This window comes from Pristiophorus japonicus, chromosome 14 (genome assembly GCF_044704955.1).
Source record: "Pristiophorus japonicus isolate sPriJap1 chromosome 14, sPriJap1.hap1, whole genome shotgun sequence".
NCBI lineage: Eukaryota > Metazoa > Chordata > Chondrichthyes > Pristiophoridae > Pristiophorus > Pristiophorus japonicus.
Window position 1 is genome coordinate 177,798,040 of NC_091990.1, and position 26,996 is coordinate 177,825,035.

Here is a 26,996-nt window from a genome sequence, read left to right on the forward strand (position 1 = left end):
CCCAACTCCTCAAAGCCGCTCCACTATCTACAAAGCTTAGCTGGAGAGAGTAATGATATGCTCACCACTTGCCTGTCTGGGTGCATCAGTAACAATACTCAAGAAACCAGGCCAAAGCAGTTTGCTTGACAAATATCTCTACCGTTAAACTTAATATCTACCCTCTCCATCACTTGGTTGCAAAATGTATTATCTACAGGATGCATTGCAGCAATTTACCAAACGACTAACATAAAAGGGAACCCAAAAGTTTTTTATAACATATGAATAGTAAAAGGAAGGGTGGGATCAATTAGGCACCAAAAAGATCTTCTTGTCAAGGCAGAGGGCAAGGCGTAGGTACTAAATGAGTAACTTGCATCAGTCTTCACTAGAGAGGATTAAACTGCTAATGTAGTAGTAAAGGGGGAGGTCGTAGTGATATTGGATAGGATAAAAAAAAATAGATAGAGGATGTACTTAAAAGGTTAGCAGTGCTCAAAGTAGCAAAGCCACCCAGTCCAGTGGAATGCATCCTCGGTGACTGAGGGAAGAAAGGGTGGAAATTGTGCAGGCTGTGGCCACAATCTTGCAATCCTCCTTGGATAGGGGGGTAGAGCCAGAGGACTGGAGAACAGCAAATGTAATACATCTGTTTAAAAAAGGGCAGAGGGATAAACCCAGCACCCAGTCATGACCTAGACTTGGGTACACAGGGCATAATTTCAATGTTTGCAGATGACATGAAACTCAAATGTAGCAAATAATGAGGAGGATTGTAACAGGCTTCAGGAGGACACAGACAGGCTCGTGAAATGGGCAGACACATGGCAGATGAAATTTAACACAGGACTGTGAAGTGATGCATTTTGGTAAGAAGAATGAGGAGTAACATTCCCTCTACTTTTTTTGTACTGAGCAGGCCACAAATTCCTGTGAGCGCGACCTTTTCGTCCGTGGGAAAATTTAACAACTTTTACAATAATAGCAGCAACAGCAACCATTTAAAAGCATACATACAGTAATGGCATATTGCCACTCCATCATCTCAAATTATGAGACAATTAGACAAGGTTCTATAAAAGTTTAACATAACTTCTCTACTTTTGAATTCCATTCTCTACAGATGAAGCCCAGTACTTCATTTGCACTTTTCTGGCTTTTTAACCAGTGTTGCTACCTTTAGTGATTTGTGACTCTAGACCCCTCGATCCCTTTACATCGCTACCCCATTTAGACTCTCATTTCCCAAGGAGTAGGTAGCCTCCATATTACTCATCCAAAGTACACCAACACACACTTATCGATATTAAAATTCATTTGTCATTTGCATGCCCATTCTGCAAGTTTGTTTACGGTAGAATTAATGAAAAGTTTTTACAAACTCTTTTTTAAAAAAAAATTACGTCAGAAATGACTGGGCTATAAAAAAAAACTGCATAATAATGCATTAGCACTTCACAAACATCACTCGATTACATGGATGTGCATCGAGAAACAATGCAAAAGCCCAAGGTGAGCTGAAAGAGGCATAGCTATTTGTGCAATTAGCCCATCCATCATGTCACTACAGCAGTAGCTGCACAAACAGCAGGAGCAGCAGCTTTCCGATGGCGCTGACATGCTGAATGTCTACATAAGTAATTTGAATATTATACACAATGCAACCAGTCGACCAACAAATTTAAATTGCTGTCATTCTTTAGTTCACACTATTATAAATAATTGGGACAGAAAAATGGGTATTTTCAACTTCAATCACTTCCATTAATAAAGGTTGTCTTCTTAAACCAGGACCCAACTTCCCCAAATGTAATATGTCAGAAATGCAGCATCTATTCACAAGTGCAGAAAAACACATACACAAGTTGTGTTAACGAAGTAAAAACAAAAAGCAGGAAAAGCTATGATTTAACAGAAATAAACATTCACCTTTCTTCCTGGATAGAAGAACCACAGACTGATTTGTAAAGGTTTACAAGTATGGTGAAGTAAAGATGCTAATTTACAAATTTCGCTTCTAATGTTTTACACTCAAACATTCTCCACAATATTAGACCTTGCTCTTAAGAGTAATGATGTCTTAATACGAGTTTTGGTCTCCTTATCTGAGGCAGAATATACTTGTCTCAGAGGTGGTGCAACAAAGGCTCACTGGATTGATCCCTGGAGTGAGAGGGTGGTCTTATGAGAGATTGAGTAAGTTGAGCCTATTCGCTCCAAAATTGAGAAGAATGAGGTGATCTCATTCAAACATACAAGATTCTGAGGGGTGTTGATAGGACAGATGCTGAGAGAATGTTTCCCCTGGCTGGAGAGTCTAGAAACATAGAAAATAGGTGCAAGAGTAGGTCATTCGGCCTTCGAGCCTGCATCACCATTCAATAAGATCATGGCTGATCATTCCCTCAGTACCCCTTTCCTGCTTTCTCTCCATACCTCTTGATCCCCTTAGCCGTAAGGGTCATATCTAAATCCCTCTTGAATATATGCAATGAACTGGCATCAACAACTCTCTGTGGCAGGGGATTCCACAGGTTAACAACTCGGAGTGAAGAAGTTTCTCCTCATCTCAGTCCTAAATGGCTTACCCCTTATTCTTATCCTGAGTCCTTTGGTTCTGGACTTCCCCAACATCGGGAACATTCTACCCGCATCTAACCTGTCCCGTCCCGTCAGAATCTTATATGTTTCTATGAGATTCCCCCCCTCATCCTTCTAAACTCCAATGCATAAAGGTCCAGTTGATCCAGTCTCTCCTCATATGTCAGTCCTGCCATCCCTGGAATCAGTCTGGTGAACCTTCGCTGCACTCCCTCAATAGCAAGAACGTCCTTCCTCAGATTAGGAGACCAAAACTGTACACAATATTCCTGGTGAGGCCTCACCAAGGCCCTGGACAACTGCAGTAAGACCTCCATGCTCCTATACTCAAATCCCCTAGCTATGAAGGCCAACATACCATTAGCCTTCTTCATCGCCTGCTGTACCTGTATGCCAACTTTCAATGACTGATCAACCATGACACCCAGGTCTCGTTACACCTCTCCTTTTCCTAATCTGCCGCCATTCAGATAATATTCTGTCTTCATGTTTTTGTCCCCAAAGTGGATAACCTCACATTTATTCACATTATACTGCATCTGCCATGCATTTGCCCACTCACCCAACCTCTCCAAGTCACCCTGCAGCCTCCTAGCGTCCCCCTCACAGCTCAGACCTCCACCCAGTTTAGTGTCATCTGCAAACTTGGAGATATTACACTCAATTCCTTCATCCAAATCATTCATGTATATTGTAAAGAGCTGGGGTCCCAGCACTGAGCCCTGCGGCACTCCACTAGTCACAGCCTGCCATTCTGAACAGGACCCATTTATCCCGACTCTCTGCTTTCTGTCTGCCAACCAGTTCTCTATCCACGTCAGTATATTACCCCCAATACCATGTGCTTTGATTTTGCACACCAATCTCGTGTGTGGGACCTTGTCAAAAGTCTTTTGAAAGTCCAAATATACCACATCCACTGGTTCTGCCTTGTCCACTCTGCTAGTTACATCCTCAAAAAATTCCAGAAGATTTATCAAGCATGATTTCCCCTTCATAAATCCATGCTGAATTGGACCGGTCCTTTCACTGCTTTCTAAATACGCTGCTATTTCATTCTTAATAATGGATTCCAACATTTTCCCCACTACTGATGTCAGGCTAACCGGTCTACAATTACCCACTTTCTCTCTCCATCCCTTTTTAAAAAGTGGTGTTACATTAGCTACCCTCCAGTCCATAGGAACTGATCCAGAGTCGATAGATTGTTGGAAAATGATCACCAATGCATCCACTATTTCTAGAGCCACTTCCTTAAGTACTCTGGGATGTAGACTATCAGGCCCCGGGGATTTATCAGCCTTCAATCCCATCAATTTCCCTAACACAATTTCCTGCCTAATAAGGATATCCTTCAGTTCCTCCTTCTCACTAGACACTTCGTCCCCTAGTACTTCCGGAAGGTTATTTGTGTCTTCCTTTGTGAAGATAGAACCAAAGTATTTGTTCAATTGGTCTGCCATTTCTTTGTTCCCCATTATAAATTCACCTGATTCTGACTGCAGTGGATCTACGTTTGTCTTCACTTATCTTTTTCTCTTCACATATCTATAGAAGCTTTTGCAGTCAGTTTGTGTTTTCCCGGCAAGCTTCTTCTCGTACTCTATTTTCCCCCTCTTAATTAAACCCTTTGTCCTCCTCTGCGGAATCCTAAATTTCTCCCAGTCCTCAGGTTTGTTGCTTTTTCTGGCCAATTTATATGCCTCTTCCTTGGATTTAACACCATCCTTAATTTCCCTTGTCAGCTGCAGTTGAGCCACTTCCCAGTTTTATTTTTACTCCAGACAGGGACGTACAATTGCTGAAGTTCATCCATGAGATCTTTAAATGTTTGCCATTGCCTATCCACCATTAACCCTTTAAGTATCATTTGCCAATCTATTCTAGCCAATTCATGCCTCAAACCATCGAAGTTACCTTTCCTTAAGTTCAGGACCCTAGTTTCTGAATTAACTGTGTCACTCTCCATCTTAATAAAGACTTCTACCATATTATGGGCACTCTTCCCCAAGGGGCCATGCACAACAAGATTGCTAATTAGTCCTTTCTCATTACACATCACCCACTCTAGGATGGCCAGATCCCTAGTTGGTTCCTCAACATATTGGTCTTGAAAACCATCCCTAATATACTACAGGAAATCCTCCTCCACCGCATTGCTACCAGTTTGGTTAGCTCAATCAATATGTAGATTAAAGTCACCATGATAACTGCTGTACCTTTATTGCATTCATCCCTAATTTCTTGATTGATGCTGTCCTCAACCTCCCTACTATTGTTTGGTGGTCTGTACATAACTCCCACGAGCGTTTTCTGCCCCTTGGTATTCTGTAGCTCCATCCATACCGATTCCACATCATCCAAGCTAAGGGCTTGTTTGGCTGGTTAATACAGGCATACTGGCTGCTTTGCAAAAAAACAGGCTGAGAATGAGGAAATTCCTGACATCAAGGGCCATTTTTGGCGCAGATGGAATTTCTGGGCCCAAGTTTGCACATGATTTGCGCCTGATTTTTAGGAGCAACTGGTGGAGAACGGACTATCTTAGAAATCACAATTCTCCACATTTTTTTTTCTGCAGTTCTAGTCAGTTAGAACAGTTTCACTTTGGAACAGAATTTTTTCTTCAAAAGGGGGCGTGTCCGGCCACTGATGCCTGATTTCAAAGTTTCCAGTGAAAACGTACTCCAAACTAACTTAGATTGGAGCAAGTGAATATTTTTGTAGAACTGAAAAAGCCTTGTCTACACATTAAAAAATCAGGCGCAGGTTTCAAATTAGGCATCGGGAACGAGGTGGGGGGCGGGGGGGGGACAACGGCTGCCTCAACTTTGAGGCTTCCTGCAGCCTTCTCACTGCTGCAAGAAGCCTCAGTGCTGATGTCAATGTGCTTTTATTAAAAAATGTTCAAAAATTAAACAGCTACAAAGAACTACAAAAATGGCCGAGTGCCAATGTTTCCTTCACATTGCGCATGCGCGAACGCTCCAACGCGCACGCGCAGGGTTGCCGGCAGGAAAAAAACTAATTTAAATGGTACCCGCCCCCTCCCACTTACAAAATCGGTGCGAGTGGTAGGCTCCGCCCCCCTGGGCGCCGCGCCAAGCAGACATGGAGCTGCAGGGCACTCCAGAATCGCGCATTTTTTTTCCCGACGCCATTTTCGCCGCGAAAAACGGGTGCCCAGCTCAGAGAGGCGCCTGTTTTTTATCGTGTGGAAACTTGGGGCCTCTGTCTCAAACAAGTCCCCACAATCACAGACTTGTGTCGGGAAGGTCCTGCCTTCATTTTGCACTGATTGCAGGCTTTCTCAAACAGGGATCCCCGGCTAAATGTGTGTCAGTGGCTGGACAGGCCTGCTCCTCACGCGGCTGCCAGTGAGGTGCAGTTACCACGCAAAGCTTCAGTGCGCCGTGGGAGTGCACAGCCCGTTTATTTAACTGCGCAGCTCAATTAAGAGCGCTGCGCAGCCACTCAAATACATGCAGCTTAGTGGGAACAGTGACAAGGAGAGATATGAACACTAAATCATACAATCTTAAAGGGGGTGCAGGTACACAAATCTTTGAAGGTAGCAGGACAAGTTGAGAAGCCAGTTAAAAAAGAATAAGGAATCCTCGGCTTTATTAATAGAGGAAGAGTACAAAAGCAAGGAAGTCATGACAAACCCTTGTAAAAATACAGGTTTATAGGCCGTTAGCTGGAATAGTTTTCAATTCTGGGCACCACACTTTAGATAGAATGTCAAGGCTTCGGAGAGGGTGCAGTAGAGATTTACGAGAATGGCACTGCGGATGAGGAACCTCAGTTAGGTAGAGAGACACGAGAAGCTGGGGTTGTTCTCCTCACAGCAGAGAAGGAGAAGAGGAGATTTGATAGAGGTGTTCAAAATCATGAATAATTTTGTTAGAGTAAATTGGGAGAAACAGTGTCCAGCGGCAGAAGGGTAGGTAACCAGAAAGCATAGATTTAAGGTGATTGGCAAAAGAACCAGATGAGACATGAGGAAATATGCTGCTTCGTTTTTTTTATTTGCACAGTGAGTTGTTGTGATCTGGAATGCACAGCCTGAACGGCCGGTAGAAGTAGATTCAATAGTAACTTTTAAAAGGGAATTGGATGAATAATGGAAGGAAAAAAATATTACAAGGCTATGGGGAAAGAGAAGTGTGGGATTAATTGGACAGCTCAACCAGCAATCTGGCACAGACACAGTGGGCCGAATGGCCTCCTTCTGTGCTGTAATATTCGATGATTACTTCAACAATAACCTCTACCATGGAGAAGGACATGAAAAACATTACGGTGAGAATACCATCTCGTACGAGTCACATACCTTTAATGCTCCCGGGGTCCCGTGCAGCCGGTGAGACAGTTTTTAAATTGAAAACAAAACTTGTATGCAGGGACTTTTGAATGGGCTGTGCAGCCCGTTACAGGGGCCGCATAGCCCAAAAAATAAATACAGGGACTTGTGCACATGATTCCATCCTATATCCCCCCCCGTTCCTTCATCATTGCTGGATACATATTCTTGAAATCCCAATCGAACACCATTGTGGGAGCACCATCACCACAATGACTGCAGGGGTTCAACAAGTTGGCCCGCCAGCTTCTTGTGGCAACTATGATGGTCAATAAATGTAACTTTGCTAGGATCTCCCACAGAGAATTAATTTAAAAAAGGCAGTTCTACACTTTTTGAAACTGAATAAAGTGAGTAGAAATCCCCAGTTGGCCCAACAGCCATTCTCAGTTTCAATTTTCGCAAATGCTGGTCCATCTGCTGTACAGTAATGCGATCCTGAGATATTTCCAGCTAGCACTTGCTTTGAATAAATAATGGTTTGGGAGACTCAAGTGCATTCCATTTACATTGACAAATCATACTGGAGTGAATCCAGCACATGCAGCAATATGAATGAAATTCGCAGTGAAATGCTATCCTCCACACCACCATTGCCACTACTAGGCTGGGGTTTTTAAAACTGGCACATGCCAGCATGAAAGGACATCAGAGTCAAAATATGGTTAACGGCTTCTGAAAGTGGAAGCCATTTAGGACCGAGATGAGGAGAAACTTCTTCACTCAGAGAATTGTGAACCTGTGGAATTCTCTACTACAGAAAGTTGTTGAGGCCAGTTCGTTAGATATATTCAAAAGGGAGTTAGATGTGGCCCTTACGGCTAAAGGGATCAAGGGGTATGGAGAGAAAGCAAGAATAGGGTACTGAAGTTTCATGATCAGCCATGATCATATTGAATGGTGGTGCAGGCTCGTAGGGCCGAATGGCCTACTCCTGCACCTATTTTCTATGTTTCTATGAAAGTGGAAGTACAGGTTTCAAAACTTTCTGAAACTATATTTTATTTAAATGTTATTACTCCATTGCGCTAGTTTTAGGAACCACAAAACACTGGAATGAACAAAGTACAGTGCAAAGATTAGCAAGAGTAATTTCATAATCTGTTTGTATAATGGCCTAAATTTTCAATTTTGCTCAAATAAATTCCAGGACTGGAATACCTCAAGTCGCTGGAAAGAAATCACTAACGATGTCTCCGCAAGATCCTGCAAATCCCCTGGGAGGACAGGGGCACCAACATCAGTATCCTCAACCAGGCTAACATCTCCAGTATTGAAGCACTGACCACACTTGATCAGCTTCGTTGCGCAGGCCACATAGTTCACATGCCAGATATGAGATTCCCCAAGCAAATGCTTTATGTGGAGCTCCTTCATGGTAAACGAGCCAAAGGAGGACAGCGGAAACATTATAAGAACACCCTCAAAGCTTCCCTGGTAAAATGCGACATCGCCACGGACACCTGGAAGACCCTGGCCGAAGACCGCCCAAGGTGGAGAAAGTCCATCCGGGAGGGCGTTGAGCTCTTCGAGTCCCAACGCAAAGAGCATGACGAGGCCAAGCGCAGGCAGCAGAAGGAGCGCGCAGCAAACCAGCCCCAACGACCCCTTCACTCGATGAATGTCTGTCCCACCTGTAACAGGGTCTGTGGCTCTCGTATTGGACTGTTCAGTCATCAAAGAACTCACTTTGGGAGGGGAAGCAAGTCTTCCTCGATTCCGAGGGACTGCCTATGATGATCTTATAATACTGGCACCAATGCAAACCAAATCAGCAGAGCAAGGAGTGCATTTAGCTTTATATAGGCTGAGCTTTAGGTATTGAGAAAGAAACAAGAGATTATTTCAAGTTGAGCACTTAGTTCAAGCAGTCAGATGCAGTCAAGACGTTCTTCATGTGGTCATACTCAAATGTGTGTCACTGAGAACAGGCACTTATCTGAGCTCAGAAAAATCCACACAGGGAGAAGGGAGGTTCACACCATTGAACTGCAATTTTGATCCCTGAACCACAGAGCTTTTGATCTTAAGTATTCTTCCCAAGATGAAGGCTATAAATCTCCTTGCTGCAGTAGAAGAGGGATTCAGACAGTCGGGGCTGGACATTTGGTTGAAGATTTTTAAGGCGTAATGTCAGGCGGTCACTAAATTTAGCGCCGGAAAATGGTTTGCGATGGCAGCCAAAAGATTCAGTGGTTGTGCCCAGACAGTGGAGCGGAGCGCTAAGGGAGCGTTTCCACACTTCTCTTGGGGCACGAGGCCGGGTGAGCAACTGAATATCCCGTGCTGAAGAGCTGGCTTTGTTGCACCCCAAGAGAGGCCTCCCTGCAAAAAAGAAAAATCGGAACAAAAAACACAAAACATTCCCTATACATTACTCACCCCAAATAAAGCAAAATCGCAAAAGAAACTATTACACTTACCTCATGCAATCATTCCTTCCCTTAGCACTCTGGGGCAGCTCAGCAGGCCAGCTTTCTCTGGCGCTGTCACTACGGGGCGCTACAAGTGCAACTCAAACCAAATGTTGCATATGTGTCGCTACAGGGAGCATTGTACACCGGCACAAAACTCCCGGGCGATATTCCTCAGCGCTGCCGGTACCAGCACATTGAATTTGTCAAGCAGCGTGAATGCCAGCGCTCGCAGCTGTAAACACTTTAGCGCACCTGTTCTAACCCTTACGAGGGCGCTATCCAAATGAATTTCGAGCCCCTGGTCTGGTTTTACCCAGCTCCTAGCAGCCAGCCAAGGATACCACTGGCAATTATCTGGCTGCTAAACTGTCTGTTTGCAGATAGGTGGTGTTAATAATACCCACAAGTTACACAAGTCATCATCATCATAGGTCGTCCCTCAAATCGAGGATGACTTGCTTCCACGGCAAAAAGTTCACAGGTGTTTCAATGAAGGACCTAATATTCCAGATCCCGAACTGCATGTTGAAGGGAGGAAGATGCCTGTGCGTGGATTTTTTTTTAATGTGGGGTGGCCATTGCACACCAGGTACCATACGGGCTTGACAGAGCTCGGTCTTGGTCCAGTGGCAAGGGTTAACCAAGACAACTATTTTACACAAGTATTGTGCTGCCAATGACAGCTCCAATATAAACTTGCCTAATTTGCCAAGGCCAACGGCTAGGTTTAATTTCCTCTTGTAGCACATTGGTTAACATGATGGTGTTGGCCAATGTCCTACAAGAGGAAATTAAACCGTCCACTGTCTAAGCTCACATGACCCTTTAAGTTGAGCAAGGGAAAAGGCGGCTACAGAGTTAGGAAAAGTGTTATTTTTATCTTTAAATATATATACACCCACAGAATGGTCAAATTAAATTAAAACAAATCAGCAAAAGTAAACACACCCCATGTATGCTATTGTTTCAATTTGAAATTCTAAATGTGCTGGTGCCCAAAGTCCAAGACACAAAAGGTGAAAGGGGTAGCAGATAAGTCAAGAAGTAAATAATTAGATGCCATCAAGCTTGGGTTTTAAAAGGCCTTTAGATTGTTGGTGTAATGTATGTACCCATGAGTATGCTCACAGGTTGGTAGAGCTATTACATTGAGAGTGGCTTAGCCAGTCACGTGATGTTCACAAGACTCAATAAAACCCCAGTCAGTAGGGTCTAGGTCATCCACGATGAGGTATGCAGTTGTGAGCCTAATGAATGTGTAGTGTGATTATTAAACCTTTGTTAATAAAGCAACTTGTTCTGAATAGCAATGTGTTGCTATGAATTCTTAAGCAAAGAACTCATTAAGCAAATACATTACAGTTAGAAAGGAGAAAAATGACAAAAGTAGTTAAAAATGTACTTGTAACAAAAGGTTTCAAAATGGGATTAGACCCTTAAATGTGTGATGGCTGCCTTGAGCATTTCTCTGTGATCTTCTCCACTCACACAAATCAGCAAAATTCATCTCACTTTAAATATGACCTGAGACCATTATAGTTCAAATAGTCTTTCATTAATTTAACCAGTGACCCCACGCTGGGCATGGAGTATATATACTCTCGGGCAGAAAGGAGCCGAGCAAGAAGGAATAGTGGAAAATCACAGTACAGCATCAATTAAGCAATTCAGTAATACGGAGTCCACAGCACAACAGTACTTCATAGACAAACATCAACTACAGTTGACTTGAACCAAACACTTATAATCAATGCCATATCCCAGCAGCGACAAACGATAAGAATTTCAGGACCCATGCTATTTAACTGCTAGGCCAACAATTTATATGAATATGGGCCACCTATGAAGAATCCACAAACTCTACAGGATGCGTGCCAATACTCGTAAATTGTTTTTGCTCAACAGCTTGAGCAGGAAGCTTCCTTGTGATTTAAAAGTCAATAGCTTTGGCATCAGTTTTAGCAAGAGACTTGAAATGGAGAGACTCACATTTCAATCCCAGCCTTGTTTTGGCATGCAACATCAGCGGTCCCCACTTTGGATAGGGCAGCTAGCTGCAAAACTTGTACTTTTCGGCAGCCTGGATCTAAGGATCGTAATTTGGAATCTGGTCAACTCGCACAACTCATGGTTGAAAGCAGAAACCAGAGCCCACCTTTCATAGGTTCCCAGAAAAAGGCTGCTGGGGATCCAGAAACAACAGCAATAGCATTACGAAAAAGGCTTACATTTCTCTGAAGATCCCCCAGGTCGGTCAGCTCCCTGTCCAATCCTGCACAATGGGGAGCTCTCAGGATAATTTGCCATAGACAATTTACAGCTGGAATGAGAAGGATATCACTTGGCCAGGCGAACCCTAGCCCAAGGGCTAGACTGTGCCTGTCCCAAGCTAGTTGACAAAATTTCACCTCACATAACTCAACATTCATGACCACCATATTAAATATCTTACAACCAGGAACTAGTAATGTTTCATAGATTCAGTGGGCTAACTGCCCTAACCCACCAACAAACCTTCCCTTTAACATTAAGCTCAGTAACATATTGCCAGTGCAACCCTGCTAACCACGTCCACCCCAAAAGTCAAAAAACAGCACAGAAAACCGCAAGGAGAACACGGACTAAGACCTAGTCCACCTGGCAGCATAGAGGAAAATGAGAACGGTATGGAGACGAGCCCTGCATGCAAAGTATGTCAGAGCCCACTCATGAAACACTGAACTCTCTGCCCCCAGAAACTCCAGTTTAGACAAACCCTCCCGAAGGATGACTGCTGGAGGGGTTGTATGAAACAAAAAAAAGTGTGGTTCTGCCCACATCCAGCAGTGTTTTTCTATCCCATCAGTCTGATCCAGGTTTGAACCCAATCACAAAGGTGAAAAGTCAACATTTAATGTATTGCACTTCCTATTCCCCTGACACAGTCCTTTTAAGTGGCTGCATTCTCCAAACTAAGACTCTTTGGGCTAGAAATTCAGCAAATGGCAATTTTTTGGCACGATTCGCAATGAATGACTTTTTTCCACGCCGAAATAACGGCAAATAATTACCAAAAATTGGCCAAGCGGTTTATAACTTTTGGCGATGCGCAAAAAAAAAATTAAAATTCCCCCTTTTTTTTTTTGAACTTCCTGGAATGATCCAGGTCACGTGATGGATGCTCCCGAGCATGAACAGTATAATTAAGGCTGAATTAGCCATTTTCAGAGTCCATTTAAACTTCAATAGAGTTCACCATAGGTGTTGCAAAAACTAAAAATGCAGGGTTATTTAGATAGGAAGAGGGCCAGGAAATTCACACAGGACACAAATGAGGCCCTGGTCAATGCTGTAGAGAGCATTTGGGGCAAGATTGCACGGAAGGATCATGGAAAACTGCACCCATCTGATATGAAAGTAGTGTGCAAAGGTGTGGCATAACAGGTTTCCGCAATGGACTCCATCAAGACGACCTATCTCCAGTGCAGGAAGAGGTGGCATGACCATTGTAGGGTAGTCAGAGTAACATAGAAACATAGAAAATAGGTGCAGGAGTAGGCCATTCGGCCCTTCAAGCCTGCACCACCATTCAATAAGATCATGGCTGATCATTCACCTCGGTACCCGTTTCCTGCTTTCTCTCCATAGCCTGTGATCCCTTTAGCCATAAGGGCCACATCGAATTCCCTCTTGAATATATCCAATGAACTGGCATCAACAACTCTCTGCGGTAGGGAATTCCACAGGTTAACAACTCTGAGTGAAGAAGTTTCTCCTCATCTCAGTCCTAAATGGTTTACCCCCTTATGCTTAGACTGTGTTCCCTGGTTCTGGACTTACCCAACATCAGGAACATTCTTCCAGCAACGAACCTGTACAGTCCCGTCAGAATCTTATACATTTCTATGAGATCCCCTCTCATCCTTCTAAACTTCAGTGAATACAGGCCCAGTCGATCCAGTCTCTCCTCATAGGTCTGTCCTGCCATCCCGGGAATCAGTCTGGTGAACCTTTGCTGCACTCCCTGAATAGCAAGAACGTCCTTCCTCAGATTAGGAGACCAAAACTGAACACAATATTCCAGGTGAGGCCTCACCAAGGTCCTGTACAACTGCAGTAAGACCTCCCAGCTCCTATACTCAAATTGCCTAGCTATGAATGCCAACATACCATTTGCCTTCTTCACCGCCTGCTGTACCTGCATGCCAACTTTCAATGACTGATGTACCATGACACCCAGGTCTCGTTGCACCTCCTCTTTTCCTAATCTGCCTCCATTCAGATAAGTGGATAACCTCACATTTATCCACATTATACTGCATCTGCCATGCATTTGCCCACTCATCTAACTTGTCCAAGTCACCCTGCAGCCTCTTAGCGTCCTCCTCACAGCTCACACCGCCACCCAGTTTAGTGTCATCTGCAAACTTGGAGATATTACACTCAATTTCTTCATCTAAATCATTAATGTATATTGCAACTGGCTGGGGTCCCAGCAATGAGCCCTGCGGCACCCCACTAGTCACTGCCTGCCATTCTGAAAAGGACCCGTTTATCCCAACTCTCTGCTTCCTGTCTGCCAAACAGTTCTCTATCCAAGTCAGTACATTACCCCCAATACCATGTGCTTTAATTTTGCACACTAATCTCTTGTGTGGGACCTTGTCAAAAGCCTTTTGAAAGTCCAAATACACCACATCCATTTGTCCACTCTACTAGTTACATCCTCAAAAAATTCCAGAAGGTTTGTCAAGCACGATTTCCCTTTCATAAATCCATGCTGACTTGGACCAATCTTGTCACTGCTTTCCAAATGCACTACTTTTTCATCTTTAATAATTGATTCCAACATTTTCCCCACTACTGATGTCAGGCTAACCGGTCTATAATTACCCGTTTTCTCTCTCCCTCCTTTTTAAAATAATCATTTATATTTATACACTCCCAATTACTTAAATTGGGAATGTGATACATGTTGGTATTGCTAGACTTCGGATTGCATTGTTCGCATGCCTGACACAAGACTCCCAAAGCAAGCGCCCTATTTGGAACTCCTGCACGGCAAACGAGCCAAAGGTGGGCAGAGGAAACATTACAAGGACACCCTCAAAGTCTCCCTGATAAAATGCAACATGCCCAATGACACCTGGGAGTCCCTGGCCAAAGACCGCCCTAAGTGGAGGAAATGCATCCGGGAGGGCGCTGAGCACCTCGAATATCATCGCCGAGAGCATGCAGAAATCAAGCTCAGGCAGCGGAAAGAGCATGTGGCAAACCTGTCCCACCCTCCCTTTCCCTCAGCGGCTATCTGTCCCACCTTTGACAGAGACTGTGGTTCTCGTATTGGACTGTTCAGCCAACTAAGGACTCATTTTAAGAGTGGAAGCAAGTCTTCCTCGATTCCGAGGGACTACCTATGATGATGATTGTCATGCATTATAAAGACTGCTTTTTGACATGTTAAAAGATGTTTCTACACTTTGATGTTTTCGAGATGAATAACATGCAAGTATCAGGGACATTAATTAGAGCAATGTATTAAATGCACACAGTATGGTATAAGTGCTTTGATGACTATCTGCGTGTGGCACAAGAACAGAAGGGCGCTCTGTTAAAAATTTCTATTGCCATCTTGACAGGGAAAGTTGTCGTACAACCAGTGAAAGCAGCGTGAAACATGTGGCGGTCCAGCAACACTGGTCCCACTCAGCCAGCTTGAAAGTCATGTGAACAGTACGTTGCAGAACCAAACAGTCTGCAGGCTATCTTGGATCTGGTACTGTATAATGAGACAGGATTAATAAATGACCTCCTAGTAAAGGATCCTCTCGGAAAGAGTGATCATAGCATGGTTAAATTTCAAATTCAGTTGGAGGATGAGAAAGTTGGATCTCAAACCAGTGTCCTCAGCTGAAATAAGCCTTCCTGATCACTTGCTGTACCTGCATACTAACTTTTTGTGTTTCATGCACAAGGACCCCCAGGTCCCTCTGTACTGCAGCATTTTGTAATTTTTCTCCATTTAAATAATACATTTGCTGTTTTCTTTTTTCTGCCAAAGTGGATAACCTCACATTTCCCACATTCTACTCCATTTGCCAAATTTTTGCCCACTCACTTAGTCTATATATTATCCATATCACTTTGTAGATTATGTGTGCCCTCTTCACAACTTGCTTTCCCACCTATCTTTGCATCAACAGCAAAAATTTGGCAAAGTTACCCTTGGTTCCTTCATCCAAGTCATTAACATAAATTGTATATAGTTGACGCCCCAGCACTGATCCCTGTGGCACCCCACTAGTTAGTTTGCCAACCTGAAAATGACCCATTTATCCCAACTCTGTTTTCTGTTAGTTAGCCAATACACTATCCATGCTAAAAGATTACCCCCTACTTCGTGAGCTCTTATCTTCTGCAGTAACCTTTTATATTGCACCTTACTGAATGCCTTCTGGAAATCCAAATACACTACATCTACTGGTTCCCCTTTATCCACCTTGCTCGTTACATCCTCAAAGAACTCTAACAAATTCATCAAATATGATTTCCGTTTCATAAAACCATGCTGACTCTGACTGTATTATGATTTTCTAAATGCTCTGCTACTACATAATGGACTCCAACATTTCCCAATGACAGATGTTAGGCTAACTGGTCGATAGTTTCCTGCTTTCTGTCTCACTTCTTTCTTGAATACGGCTGTTAAATTTACAGTTTTCCAATCGGCTAGGACCTCTCCAGAATCCAGTATTTTGTTAGATTACAACCAATGCATCCACTATGTCTGCAGCCTCTATAATCATTGATGGTTTGTATCTCTACACCCACACCCCAAAAAAATTGGAAGAGGGGAAGTACATCTTCCCCTCTCGCGGTTGCAGCAATGTTCCCTCATTCATTAGTAGATTGCCACACTCCAATTCATTTGTTCTCCTGTAGGTAGCTTTGGAGCAGAAAAGGCTTAAGTTTTGAAAGGCTGCTGATGAGCTACAGAAATCGTCACTGGCAGAAGTCCAGTCGTTTGACACTGCAGTACATCCTGTAGCATCAATTAATCCTTTGTTTCTTCTTCACATCACACCCCCCCCCCCCCGCCCCCCTGCCCCGTGGCACATACGCAATGCCAGAAAACCTACACTATCTCTCAGAGCAAATAGAGTGGTCAACCAGTGCTTCCTGTCACTTCATGAAATTGGGACACATATGCAACCATTACACAAATGATTTTGTTCCCCTGGAAACTATTTACTTATCTCAGAACATGTTAATTATTTTACTCCTTCACTGTAAGATGTACTGTTTTATCAGCTGCTCATGGCTCTTGGTTACATTTATGAAACACCGGATAGCTCCTATAAAATTAACATGGGTATTTGAAGAAGGGAATAAAATGTTGCATAACTAGTTAACGATCAATTACTTGGATACATTCAGATCATTCACTGGCCTGAGCTTATATATTTATTAAACATATACAAACCCAAAACTAAAACAGAATTTTGAACATCTCCAATGCAAACAAACCATCAATGATTCCGGAATATATATATCTATATAAAAAAATTCACATTTCAGAAATAATTTTACTTTTCAGACCTGTGGAATGATTGGAACACTTACTGGCGTTTCAACCGTTGCCTGCTCTGCTGGCTCTTCTATTTTGTTCACCTTTATTTTATCGATTGGTACAGTTCCAGCAGCAACAAGTAGACAGAGCAGCAGCCAACAGTGAGACACTGATACACTTTTCCAATGCATCTACAGTGTACAAAGAAAAGCAGAATCAGAGATGTTCCTCATAACAATTGCGGGTTTATTTACTCAACTGGAACATTTCAATTAATCAACCAAGTAGTAAAAAGGATGTCGCATGATCATTCCTAAAACCATCACAAGCAGTTGTTAATTCAGAAAACTGACATTCACAGAGTATATTATGGAGCAGTGTGCGGCGGCTCGGCCCGGAAATCAGCCCGGTCCCGGCCTGCAAGGCCATCAGCAGGCCGGGGACATTGGAGGGAGCAGCGTGCGGCAGCGTATCACTGCAGGGAGCAGCGCGTACTGCTGCAGGAGGGAGACGGCTGCAAAGCCAGGTCACTGATTGCAGTGCGGGCAGGCACAGCAGGATGGGAGAAGGAGCGGCAAGAGTCCATAGAGGGAAGTGATCGGGAGCCAGGAGAGGCGTGAATCTGGGGCCCAGAAGAGGCGACGGCCCGGGGAAGCACGGGCCAGCCCACACTGCGATGTGTGCGTGCGCTCTGTCTGTGCAGCAGAGCTGGTCTCCAGTTAATCTTGGGTAATCCTTGCCACTGGACCAAGACCTAGCTCTGTCAAGCCCGTGTGGTGACTGGTGTGCAACAGCCACCATACATTAAAAAAATCCAAGCACAGGCATCTTCCACCCTTCACAATGTAGTTCGGGATCGAGAATATTAGGTCCTTCATTGAAACACCTATGAACTCAGCCCTTTTTGGCATAGAAACAAGTCATCCTCGCTTCGAGGGACCGCCTATGATGATATCACATAACCCCTGTTGAACTGAACATTCAAAATACATGGTCATTTTATTCATCAATATAAACATCAAGTTTGTGATATTTCATTATTGAAACATGATCTACATAGTCTGAAGCAATCAAATTGCGGGGAGCAGCGTGGTGAGTCGGGAGGTCGGAGGTGAGGCCTATAAAGGTCAGCCGGTGCAACTGCAGCAGGGTGAGAAGGCAAAAAAGTAGAAAGAAATCGAAAGGTGACGACACAGCCAAGGCAGTAAGTGATTGGTGAGTAGTTTTTCTTTTTCTTTATCAGTAAGTAACCTTTTATCATTGTTGTTGCCAAATTAAGTTGATCTAGGGGTTAAGACATGGCAGGAGAGCTCGGACATGTGTTATGCTCCTCCTGTACTATGTGGGAAGTCAGGGATGCTTCCGGTGTCCCTGACGACTATGTGTGCGGGAAGTGTGTCCGGCTGCAGCTCCTGACGGACCGCGTTGTGGCACTGGAGCTGCAGGTGGATTCACTCTGGAGCATGCACGATGCTGAGAATGACGTGAATAGCACATTTAGTGAGTTGGTCTTACCGCAGGTAAAGGGTACTCAGCCAGATAGGGAATGGATGACGAACAGGAAGAGCAGTGCAAGGAAGGTAGTGCAGGGGTCCCCTGCGGTCATCCCTGTGCAAAACAGATACACCACTTTGGGTACTGTTGAGGGGGATGACTCATCGGGGGGGGGGGGGGGGAAGCAGCAGCCAAGTTCATGGCACCGTGGGTGGCGCTGCTGCACAGGAGGACAGGAAAAAGAGTGGGAGAGCGATAGTGATAGAGGATTCGATTTTCAAAGGAATATATAGATGTTTCTGCGGCCGCGATACTCCAGGATGATATGTTGCCTCCCTGGTGCAAAGGTCAAGGATGTCTCGGAGTGGGTGCAGGGCATTCTGAAAAGGGAGGGTGAACAGCCAGTTGTCGTGGTGCATATAGGCACCAACGATATAGGTAAAAAAAAAAACAGGATGAGATCCTACAAGATGAATTTAGGGAGCTAGGAGCTAAATTAAAAAGTAGGACCTCAAAAGTAGTAATCTCAGGATTGCTACCAGTGCCCCATGTTAGTTAGAGTAGGAATCGCAGGATAGCTCAGATGAATACGTGGCTTGAGGAGTGGTGCACAAGGGAGGGATTCAAATTCCTGGGACATTAGAACCAGTACAAACCGGACGGTCTGCACCTGGGCAGGACCGGAACCAATGTCCGAGGGGGAAGTGTTTGCTGTTGGGGAGGAGTTAAACTAATATGGCAGGGGGATGGGAACCTATGCAGGGAGACAGAGGGAAGTAGAATGGGGGCAGAAGCAAAAGATAGAAAGAAGTAAAACTGGAAGGCAGAGAAACCTAAGGCAAAAAGCAAAAAGGGCCACATTACAGCAAAATTCTAAAGTGGCAAAGTGTGTTAGAAAGACAAGTCTGAAGGCTCTGTGCCTCAATGCGAGGAGTATTCGGAATAAAGTGGACAAATTAATTGCGCAGATAACAGTTAACGGGTATGATGTAATTGGCATCATGGAGACATGGCTCCAGGGTGACCAAGGCTGGGAACTCAAACATCCAGAGTATTCAAAATTTAGGAAGGACAGACAGAATGGAAAAGGAGGTGGGGTGGCATTGCTGGTTAAAGAGGAAATTAATGCAATCGTAAGAGAGGACATTAGCTTGGATGATGTGGAATCGGTATGGGTGGAGCTGCGGAACACCAAGGGGCAGAAAACGCTAGTGGGAGTTGTGTACAGACCACCAAACAGTCGTAGGGAGGTTGGGGACAGCATCAAACAAGAAATTAGGGATGTATGCAATAAAAGGTACAGCAGTTATCATGGGTGACTTTAATCTACATGTCGATTGGGCTAACCAAACTGGTAGCAATGCAGTGGAGGAGGATTTCCTGGAGAATAAAAGGGATGGTTTTCTAGACCAATATGTCGAGGAACCAACCAGGGAGCTGGCCATCCTAGAGTGGGTGATGTGTAATGAGAAAGGACTAATTAGCAATCTTGTTGTGGGAGACCCGTTGGGGAAGAGTGATCATAACATGGTAGAATTCTTTATTAGGATGGAGAGTGACACAGTTAATTCAGAAACTAGGGTCTTGAACTTAAGGAAAGGTAACTTCGATGGTTTGAGGTGTGAATTGGCTAGAATAGACTGGCAAATGATACTTAAAGGGTTGACGGTGGATAGGTAATGCCAAACATTTAAAAGATTACATGGATGAACTTCAGCAATTGCACATCCCTGTCTGGAGTAAAAATAAAATGGGGAAGGTGGCTCAACCATGACTAACAAGGGAAATTAAGGATAGTGTTAAATCCAAGGACGACACATATAAATTGTCCAGAAAAAGCAGCAAACCTGAGGACTGGGAGAAATTTAGAATTCAGCAGAGGAGGACAAAGGGTATAATTAAGAGGGGGAAAATAGAGTATGAGAAGAAGCTTGCCGGGAACATAAAAACTGACTGCAAAAGCTTCTACAGATATGCGAAGAGAAAAAAATTAGTGACAACAAATGTAGGTCCCGTGCAGTCGGACTCAGGTGAATTTATAATGGGGGAACAAAGAAATGGCAGACCAATTGAACAAATACTTTGGTTCTGTCTTCACGAAGGAAGACACAAATAACCTTCCGGAAGTACGAGGGGACCGAGGGTCTCGTGTGAAGGAGGAACTGAAGGTTATCCTTATTAGGCGGGAAATTGTATTTGGAAAATTGATGGGATTGAAGGCCAATGATTCCCCGGGGCCTGATGGACCACTTCCTTAAGTACTCTGGGATGCAGACTTAGAAATAATGGATGCATTGGTGATCATTTTCCAACAGTCTATCGACTCTGGATCAGTTCCTATGGACTGGAGGGTCGCTAATGTAAAACCATTTTTTAAAAAAGGGAGGGAGAGAGAAAGCGGGTAATTATAGACCGGTTAGCCTGACATCAGTAGTGGGGAAAATATTGGAATCAATTATTAAGGATGAAATGACAGCGCATTTGGAAAGCAGGAACAGGATCGGTCCAAGTCAGCATGGATTTATGAAAGGGAAATCATGCTGGACAAATCTTCTAGAATTTTTTGAGGATGTAACGAGTAGAGTGGACAAGGGAGAATAGTGGATGGGATGTATTTGGACTTTGAAAAGGCTTTTGACAAGGTCCCACACAAGAGATTGGTGTGCAAAATCAAAGCACATGGTATTGGGGGTAATATACTGACGTGGATAGAGAACTGGTTGGCGGACAGGAAGCAGAGAATCGGGATAAACAGGTCCTTTTCAGACTAGTGGAGCGCCACAGGGCTCAGTGCTGGGACCCCAGCTCTTCACAATATATATCAATGATTTGGATGAAGGAATTGAGTGTAATATCTCCAAGTTTGCAGATGACACTAAACTGGGTGGCGGTGTGAGCTGTGAAGGGGATGCTTAGAGGCTGAAGGGTGACTTGGACAGGTGAATTTATAAATGCATAGCAAATGCAGAATAATGTGGATAAATGTGAGGTTATCCACTTTGGGGGCAAAAACGCGAAGACAGAATATTATCTGAATGGTGGCAGATTAGGAAAAGTGGAGGTGCAACGAGACCTGGGTGTCATGGTTCATCAGTAATTGAAAGTTGGCATACAGGTACAGCAGGCGATAAAGGCGGCAAATGGTATGTTGGCCTTCATAGCTAGGGGATTTGAGTATAGGAGCAGGGAGATCTTACTGCAGTTGTACAGGGCCTTGGTGAGGCCTCACCTGGAATATTGTTTTCAGTTTTGGTCTCCTAATCTGAGGAAGGACGTTCTTGCTATTGAGGGAGTGCAGCGAAGGGTCACCAGACTGATTCCCAGGATGGCTGGACTGACATATGAAGAGAGACTGGATCGACTGGACCTTTATGCATTGGAGTTTAGAAGGATGAGAGGGGATCTCATAGAAACATACAAGATTCTGACGGGACTGTACAGGTTAGATGCGGAAAGAATGTTCCCGATGTTGGGGAAGTCCAGAACCAGGGGACACAGTCTGAGAATAAGGGGTAGGCCATTTAGGACTGAGATGAGGAGAAACTTCTTCACTCAGAGTGGTTAACCAGTGGAATTCCCTGCCGCAGAGAGTTGTTGATGCATGCTCATTGGATATAATCAAGAGGGAGTTAGATATGGTCCTTACGGCTAAAGGGATCAAGGGGTATGGAGAGAAAGCAGGAAATGATCAGCCATGATCTTATTGAATGGTGGTGCAGGCTCCAAGGGCCGAATGGCTACTCCTGCAGCTATTTTCTATGTTTCTAAGTTTACTGCATGCACTTTACAACAACATAGGGCTAGAAATACGTCGCCGTAACTATCGATTTAGCTCCATTTTTTGGCGTTTAAAGTTTTTTTTGGTGCGAAATAAATTTAAAGACATTTTGTTAGTTTCGCCAGTGGTGTAACGCCTTCGTTGAAAAATAAGGGCCAATTTTTTTTTTTTAGAACCAGTTTTGTGACGTCAAAACCAACAATAACGCCGTTTTTGAGAGTTTCCCCAATAATAAGTGATAAATACAGATTGGAAAAAGCTTGCCTTACCTGGTCGAGTCTGATCGAAATCGACATCAACGGCGCCATCTTGGGAAACATATTTCCCCTCATTATTGTTAATCAATGGAACAACCCGTTTCTCTATTATTTTACCCGAAATATTGGCCCTGAAATTCCGGTCAGAGGCTTCCTTCAGACAAACACCTCCGACCCAAAATTTCTTTACGATTGTATCTGGTGGTCCCAGAGGTGCCTTGGATTCCGGTCGGAGGCCTTCTTTCCACGCACTTCGCAGCACGTCCACGTCTTCGAGATACGGACGGAGAAGCTGGAGTCACGTGGGCCTGGACCACCAATCTGTGCAGTATTCTCACTGATAGTAATGGGAACTCCGATTTTACGAGCTCCCATTACTATCAATGAGAATAACCCCCTAAAACACCCAAACACAACATAATAAAAAAAAAATGTTTAAAATTTATTGAAATTAAAGTTAATTTTGAAGCAGCAATTGTTCCTCTTTTCAAACACCGGGTTGTTCCAAAAAGAACAGGTACAACTGGTGACTTCAGAATGTCAGTATAGATCGGCATCAAATATTAATAAATGGCACTTGGCAGGTTGGGTGCTGATACGGGTTGCGTGTGAAAAGTTGTTCAAAGAAAAGTTCTCCATGGGCCGCACGACGGCAGCGAAAAGACTCAAACACTGCGAGGGAAGTTAAAGGGAAGACGCACCGGCCTTGGGAGATCGTTCCGCGGGTCACTCTTAATAAAGATGCATCTTCAAAAGACTAAACTCTGCAAAACCATTCGCGATTCAATTCACCTCCCATTCCAACCATCAAATAGCTAGGACCTCCGCAAATGAAATTGCAAATCAATCAGCCAATGCAAAATGGAAAAATTTAAAGTTAATGCAGATATTTTTTTTAATGTTTTTATAAAGAGTTGAATATTATTTAACGATTGCAATGTACAGATCAACCCTTTCGGATAGCACGGCCTTTTTAACCATCCAACGACAGAGGAAGAATTGAACCAATCCAGATGTTAATGACAATATGAAAAGCGTTCATCTCTTCGATTTTTTTTGCGCTGCACAGAACGGGCATTATTTTTTAAAGCAAAAAAAAATTGATCTCCATCCTTAAAAACGGTGGTAAATGAATGCTACGACAAAATTTTTTAAAGTTTTGGCGAAACACAAGTCTTATTTTTTTGCCGTTATTTCGGCATTAAAAAACAGCCGTTATTCGCAAATAACGCTGCTATTCTTAAATGTGGAAATTCTAGCCCATATTCTCCACTGTTGTTAAAAAAAAATGTAGCTCCAAAATCCCACGCTTTGATTGAAAATCAGCATAAAAGACACCGATGTCTGTCTGTCATTATATAAATTCAACAGGACCCAAGAGATACAGATTTTGCTGTCAGTTTTAGCTTAATAGAAACATAGAAAACACATGCAGGAGTAGGCCATTCGGCCCTTCGAGCCAGCACCACCATTCATTAAGATCATGGCTGATCATTCCCTCAGCACCTCTTGATCCCTGAACATTACGGCAATTATGCTATCAAGTGTGGAACTGAACCATGCAAATGAGGAAAGTCCCAAGTTGGATCCCAGGCAATAGTGCCATAATAATTGGTTTCAATGCTCCTGTACTGGGGAAGGGAGCATACAATGAGGTTTCCATTCTTAACCACTAGCCAGCAACTCTTGCAAGGAAGTGTGCATCTGAGGATGCCAGATGTAAATAAGATTGGACTCCATTGTGATGCCAGCTTCCCTTTGGCAGTCATGGAAATCATGGTTGACAAATCTTCTAGAATTTTTTGAGGATGTAACTAGTAGAGTGACAAGGGAGAACCAGTGGATGTGGTGTATTTGGACTTTCAAAAGGCTTTTGACAAGAGATTGCTGTGCAAAATTAAAGCACATGGTATTGGGGGTAATGTACTGATGTGGATAGAGAACTGGTTGGCAGACAGGAAGCAGAAAGTCGGGATAAACGGGTCCTTTTCAGAATGGCAGGCAGTTACTAGTGGGGTGCTGCAGGGCTCAGTGCTGGGACCCCAGCTATTTACAACATACATTAATGATTTAGATGAAGGAATTGAGTGCAATATCTCCAAGTTTGCAGATGACACTAAACTGGGTGGCGGTGTGAGCTGTGAGGAGGACGCTAAGAGGCTGCAGGCTGACTTGAACAGGTTAAGTGAGTGGGCAAATGCATGGCAGATGCAATATAATGTGGATAAATGTGAGGTTATCCACTTTGGGGGCAAAAACACAAAGGCAGAATATTATCTGAATGGCGGCAGATTCGGAAAAAGGGAGGTGCAGCAAGACATGGGTGTCATGGTACTTCAGTCATTGAAAGTTGGCATGCAGGTACAGCAGGCGGTGAAGAAGGCAAATGGTATGTTGGCCTTCATAGCTAGGGAATTTGAATGTAGGAGCAGGGAGGTCTGACTGCAAGTTGTACAGGACCTTGGTGAGGCCTCACCTGGAATATTGTGTTCAGTTTTGGTCTCCTAATCTGAGGAAGGACATTCTTGCTATTGAGGGAGTGCAGCAAAGGTTCACCAGATTGATTCCCAGGATGGCAGGACTGACATATAAGGAGAGACTGGATGGACTGGGCCTGTATTCACTGGAGTTTAGAAGGATGAGAGGGGATCTCATAGAAACATAAAATTCTGACGGGACTGGACAGGTTATTTGCTGGAAGAATGTTCCTGGTGTTGGGCAAGTCCAGAACCAGGGGACACAGTCTAAGGATAAGGGGTAAGCCATTTAGGAATGAGATGAGGAGAAACTTCTTCACTTAGAGAATTGTTAACCTGTGGAATTCCCTACCGCAGAGAGTTGTTGATGCTAGTTCATTGCATATATTCAAGAGGGAGCGAGATATGGCCCTTATGGCTAAACGGATCAAGGGGTATGGAGAGAAAGCAGAAAAGCGGCACTGAGGTGAATGATCAGCCATGATCTTATTGAATGATGGTGCAGGCTCGAAGGGCCGAATGGCCTACTCCTGCACCTATTTTCTATGTTTCTATGGTCCATGCTTATATTAGGAAAATAGCTACTTGGGTGAGGTAGTGGGTAGTGGCTGTTTCTCCAGTTAAACACTAGGAAGACCAAGGCCATCAAATTTGACTCCTGGCCACAGAGTCCATCACCTTTCCCAGCCACTATCTCAGGCTGAACCAGACGGTTTACAGCCTCGACATTATATTTGATCCCAGCAGAGTTTCCAACCCCATAGCATCTCCATCACAAAGACTGCCTACGACAACCTCTCTAACATTGCCTTCCTCTATTCCGAACTTACCCCATCTGCTCCTGAAATACTCATCCATGTCATTGACACCTCCAGACTAGGCTATTACAATGCTCTCTCTGCTGACTGTCCATCCTCCAGATTCCATAAACTTCAACTCATCCAAAACTTCGTAGCTACATCCTATGCCCACCAATTCCTGCTCACCATGGTTCCCAGTCCCCACCCCAAACACCTGCAATTTAAATTTCACATTCTAGTGTTTAAATCATTTCATGGCCTCATCCCTCCATATCTCTGTCACCTCTCCAAGCACCACAGCCCCCTAAAATCTCCATTCCTCTGACTCTAGCCTCCTGTGCATCCTTTCCCTTCTTCACCTTACCGTTGGTAGACATGCCTTCAACCTCTTCTCCTTGAAGCCCATCTCTTTGACCAAGCTTTTGATCACCCCTCGGAATATTTCCATCTTTGACTCAGCATCCATTTTAAAAAATATTACACCTCTGTGAAGCACCTTGAGACTTTTTCTAAGTTAAAAGAGCTGTAAAATGCAAATTATTATTGTTGCCATTTGCTTCATGCAATGTGATGCCAAAGATCATTGGAGTGGATTATCCGAATGCCAATTAAATAATGCAATTTTAAGTACCATTCTGTACTTTCATAAATTTCTCAACTTGAAATTTCTCAAATTAAAAGCATCTGGTATAGAATTAATTTATCCCAAGGTATCAATTCAGGGTTCAATTCGTAACAGATGAAAAGATTAACAATTTTTGATCATGAACTAAATTAGCAGTTACGATTATACAAGTTGGAGACAAAAGGTTAACCCATCTCACAATGATAAAATAACTTAAGAAAATGCCTGTCAAAGTTGCAACAATTATATTATAGTGATTTATTTGGCCCCGACACAATACCTCAATATATGAAATTTCATTTTGACTGGATTTCTGATGTCAAATTGAATGTTACAGGTATTGCCTTAAATAGACCAATAAGCTGTGAAGCAGCAAATATTTCAAAGGATAATGGCCCCAATCAATTAAAAAAAGCACTGAAATATTTGAGAGATGAAACATAGAATTGGAAACAAAATCTCAATGTATACTTATTAAATTAACAAATTGGGTTGCAAAAAATTCAGTTGTCAAGAACAAGTTCAGTGTTCTTTTGTAAATTTCCAAATCAACATTTGAACTCTTTTGCTTGCATAACACATTGGGCCCAAGTTTCCACATGATAAAAAACGGGCACCCCTCCGAGCTGGGCGCCCGTTTTTCGCGCCTA

At 43.6% G+C, this 26,996-nt stretch overlaps 1 protein-coding gene across 2 annotated transcripts in view; it reads right to left on the bottom strand.

Moving 5' to 3' along the window:
* Positions 1-26,996, bottom strand: part of nucb2a (nucleobindin 2a) — a 92,458-nt gene that overhangs the window by 58,081 nt on the left and 7,381 nt on the right. For both annotated transcript variants that reach the window (XM_070899892.1, XM_070899891.1), the window contains exon 2: positions 16,969-17,106. In XM_070899892.1, the coding sequence (XP_070755993.1) occupies positions 16,969-17,106 (138 nt within the window). The remainder of the gene's footprint in view (positions 1-16,968; positions 17,107-26,996) is intronic.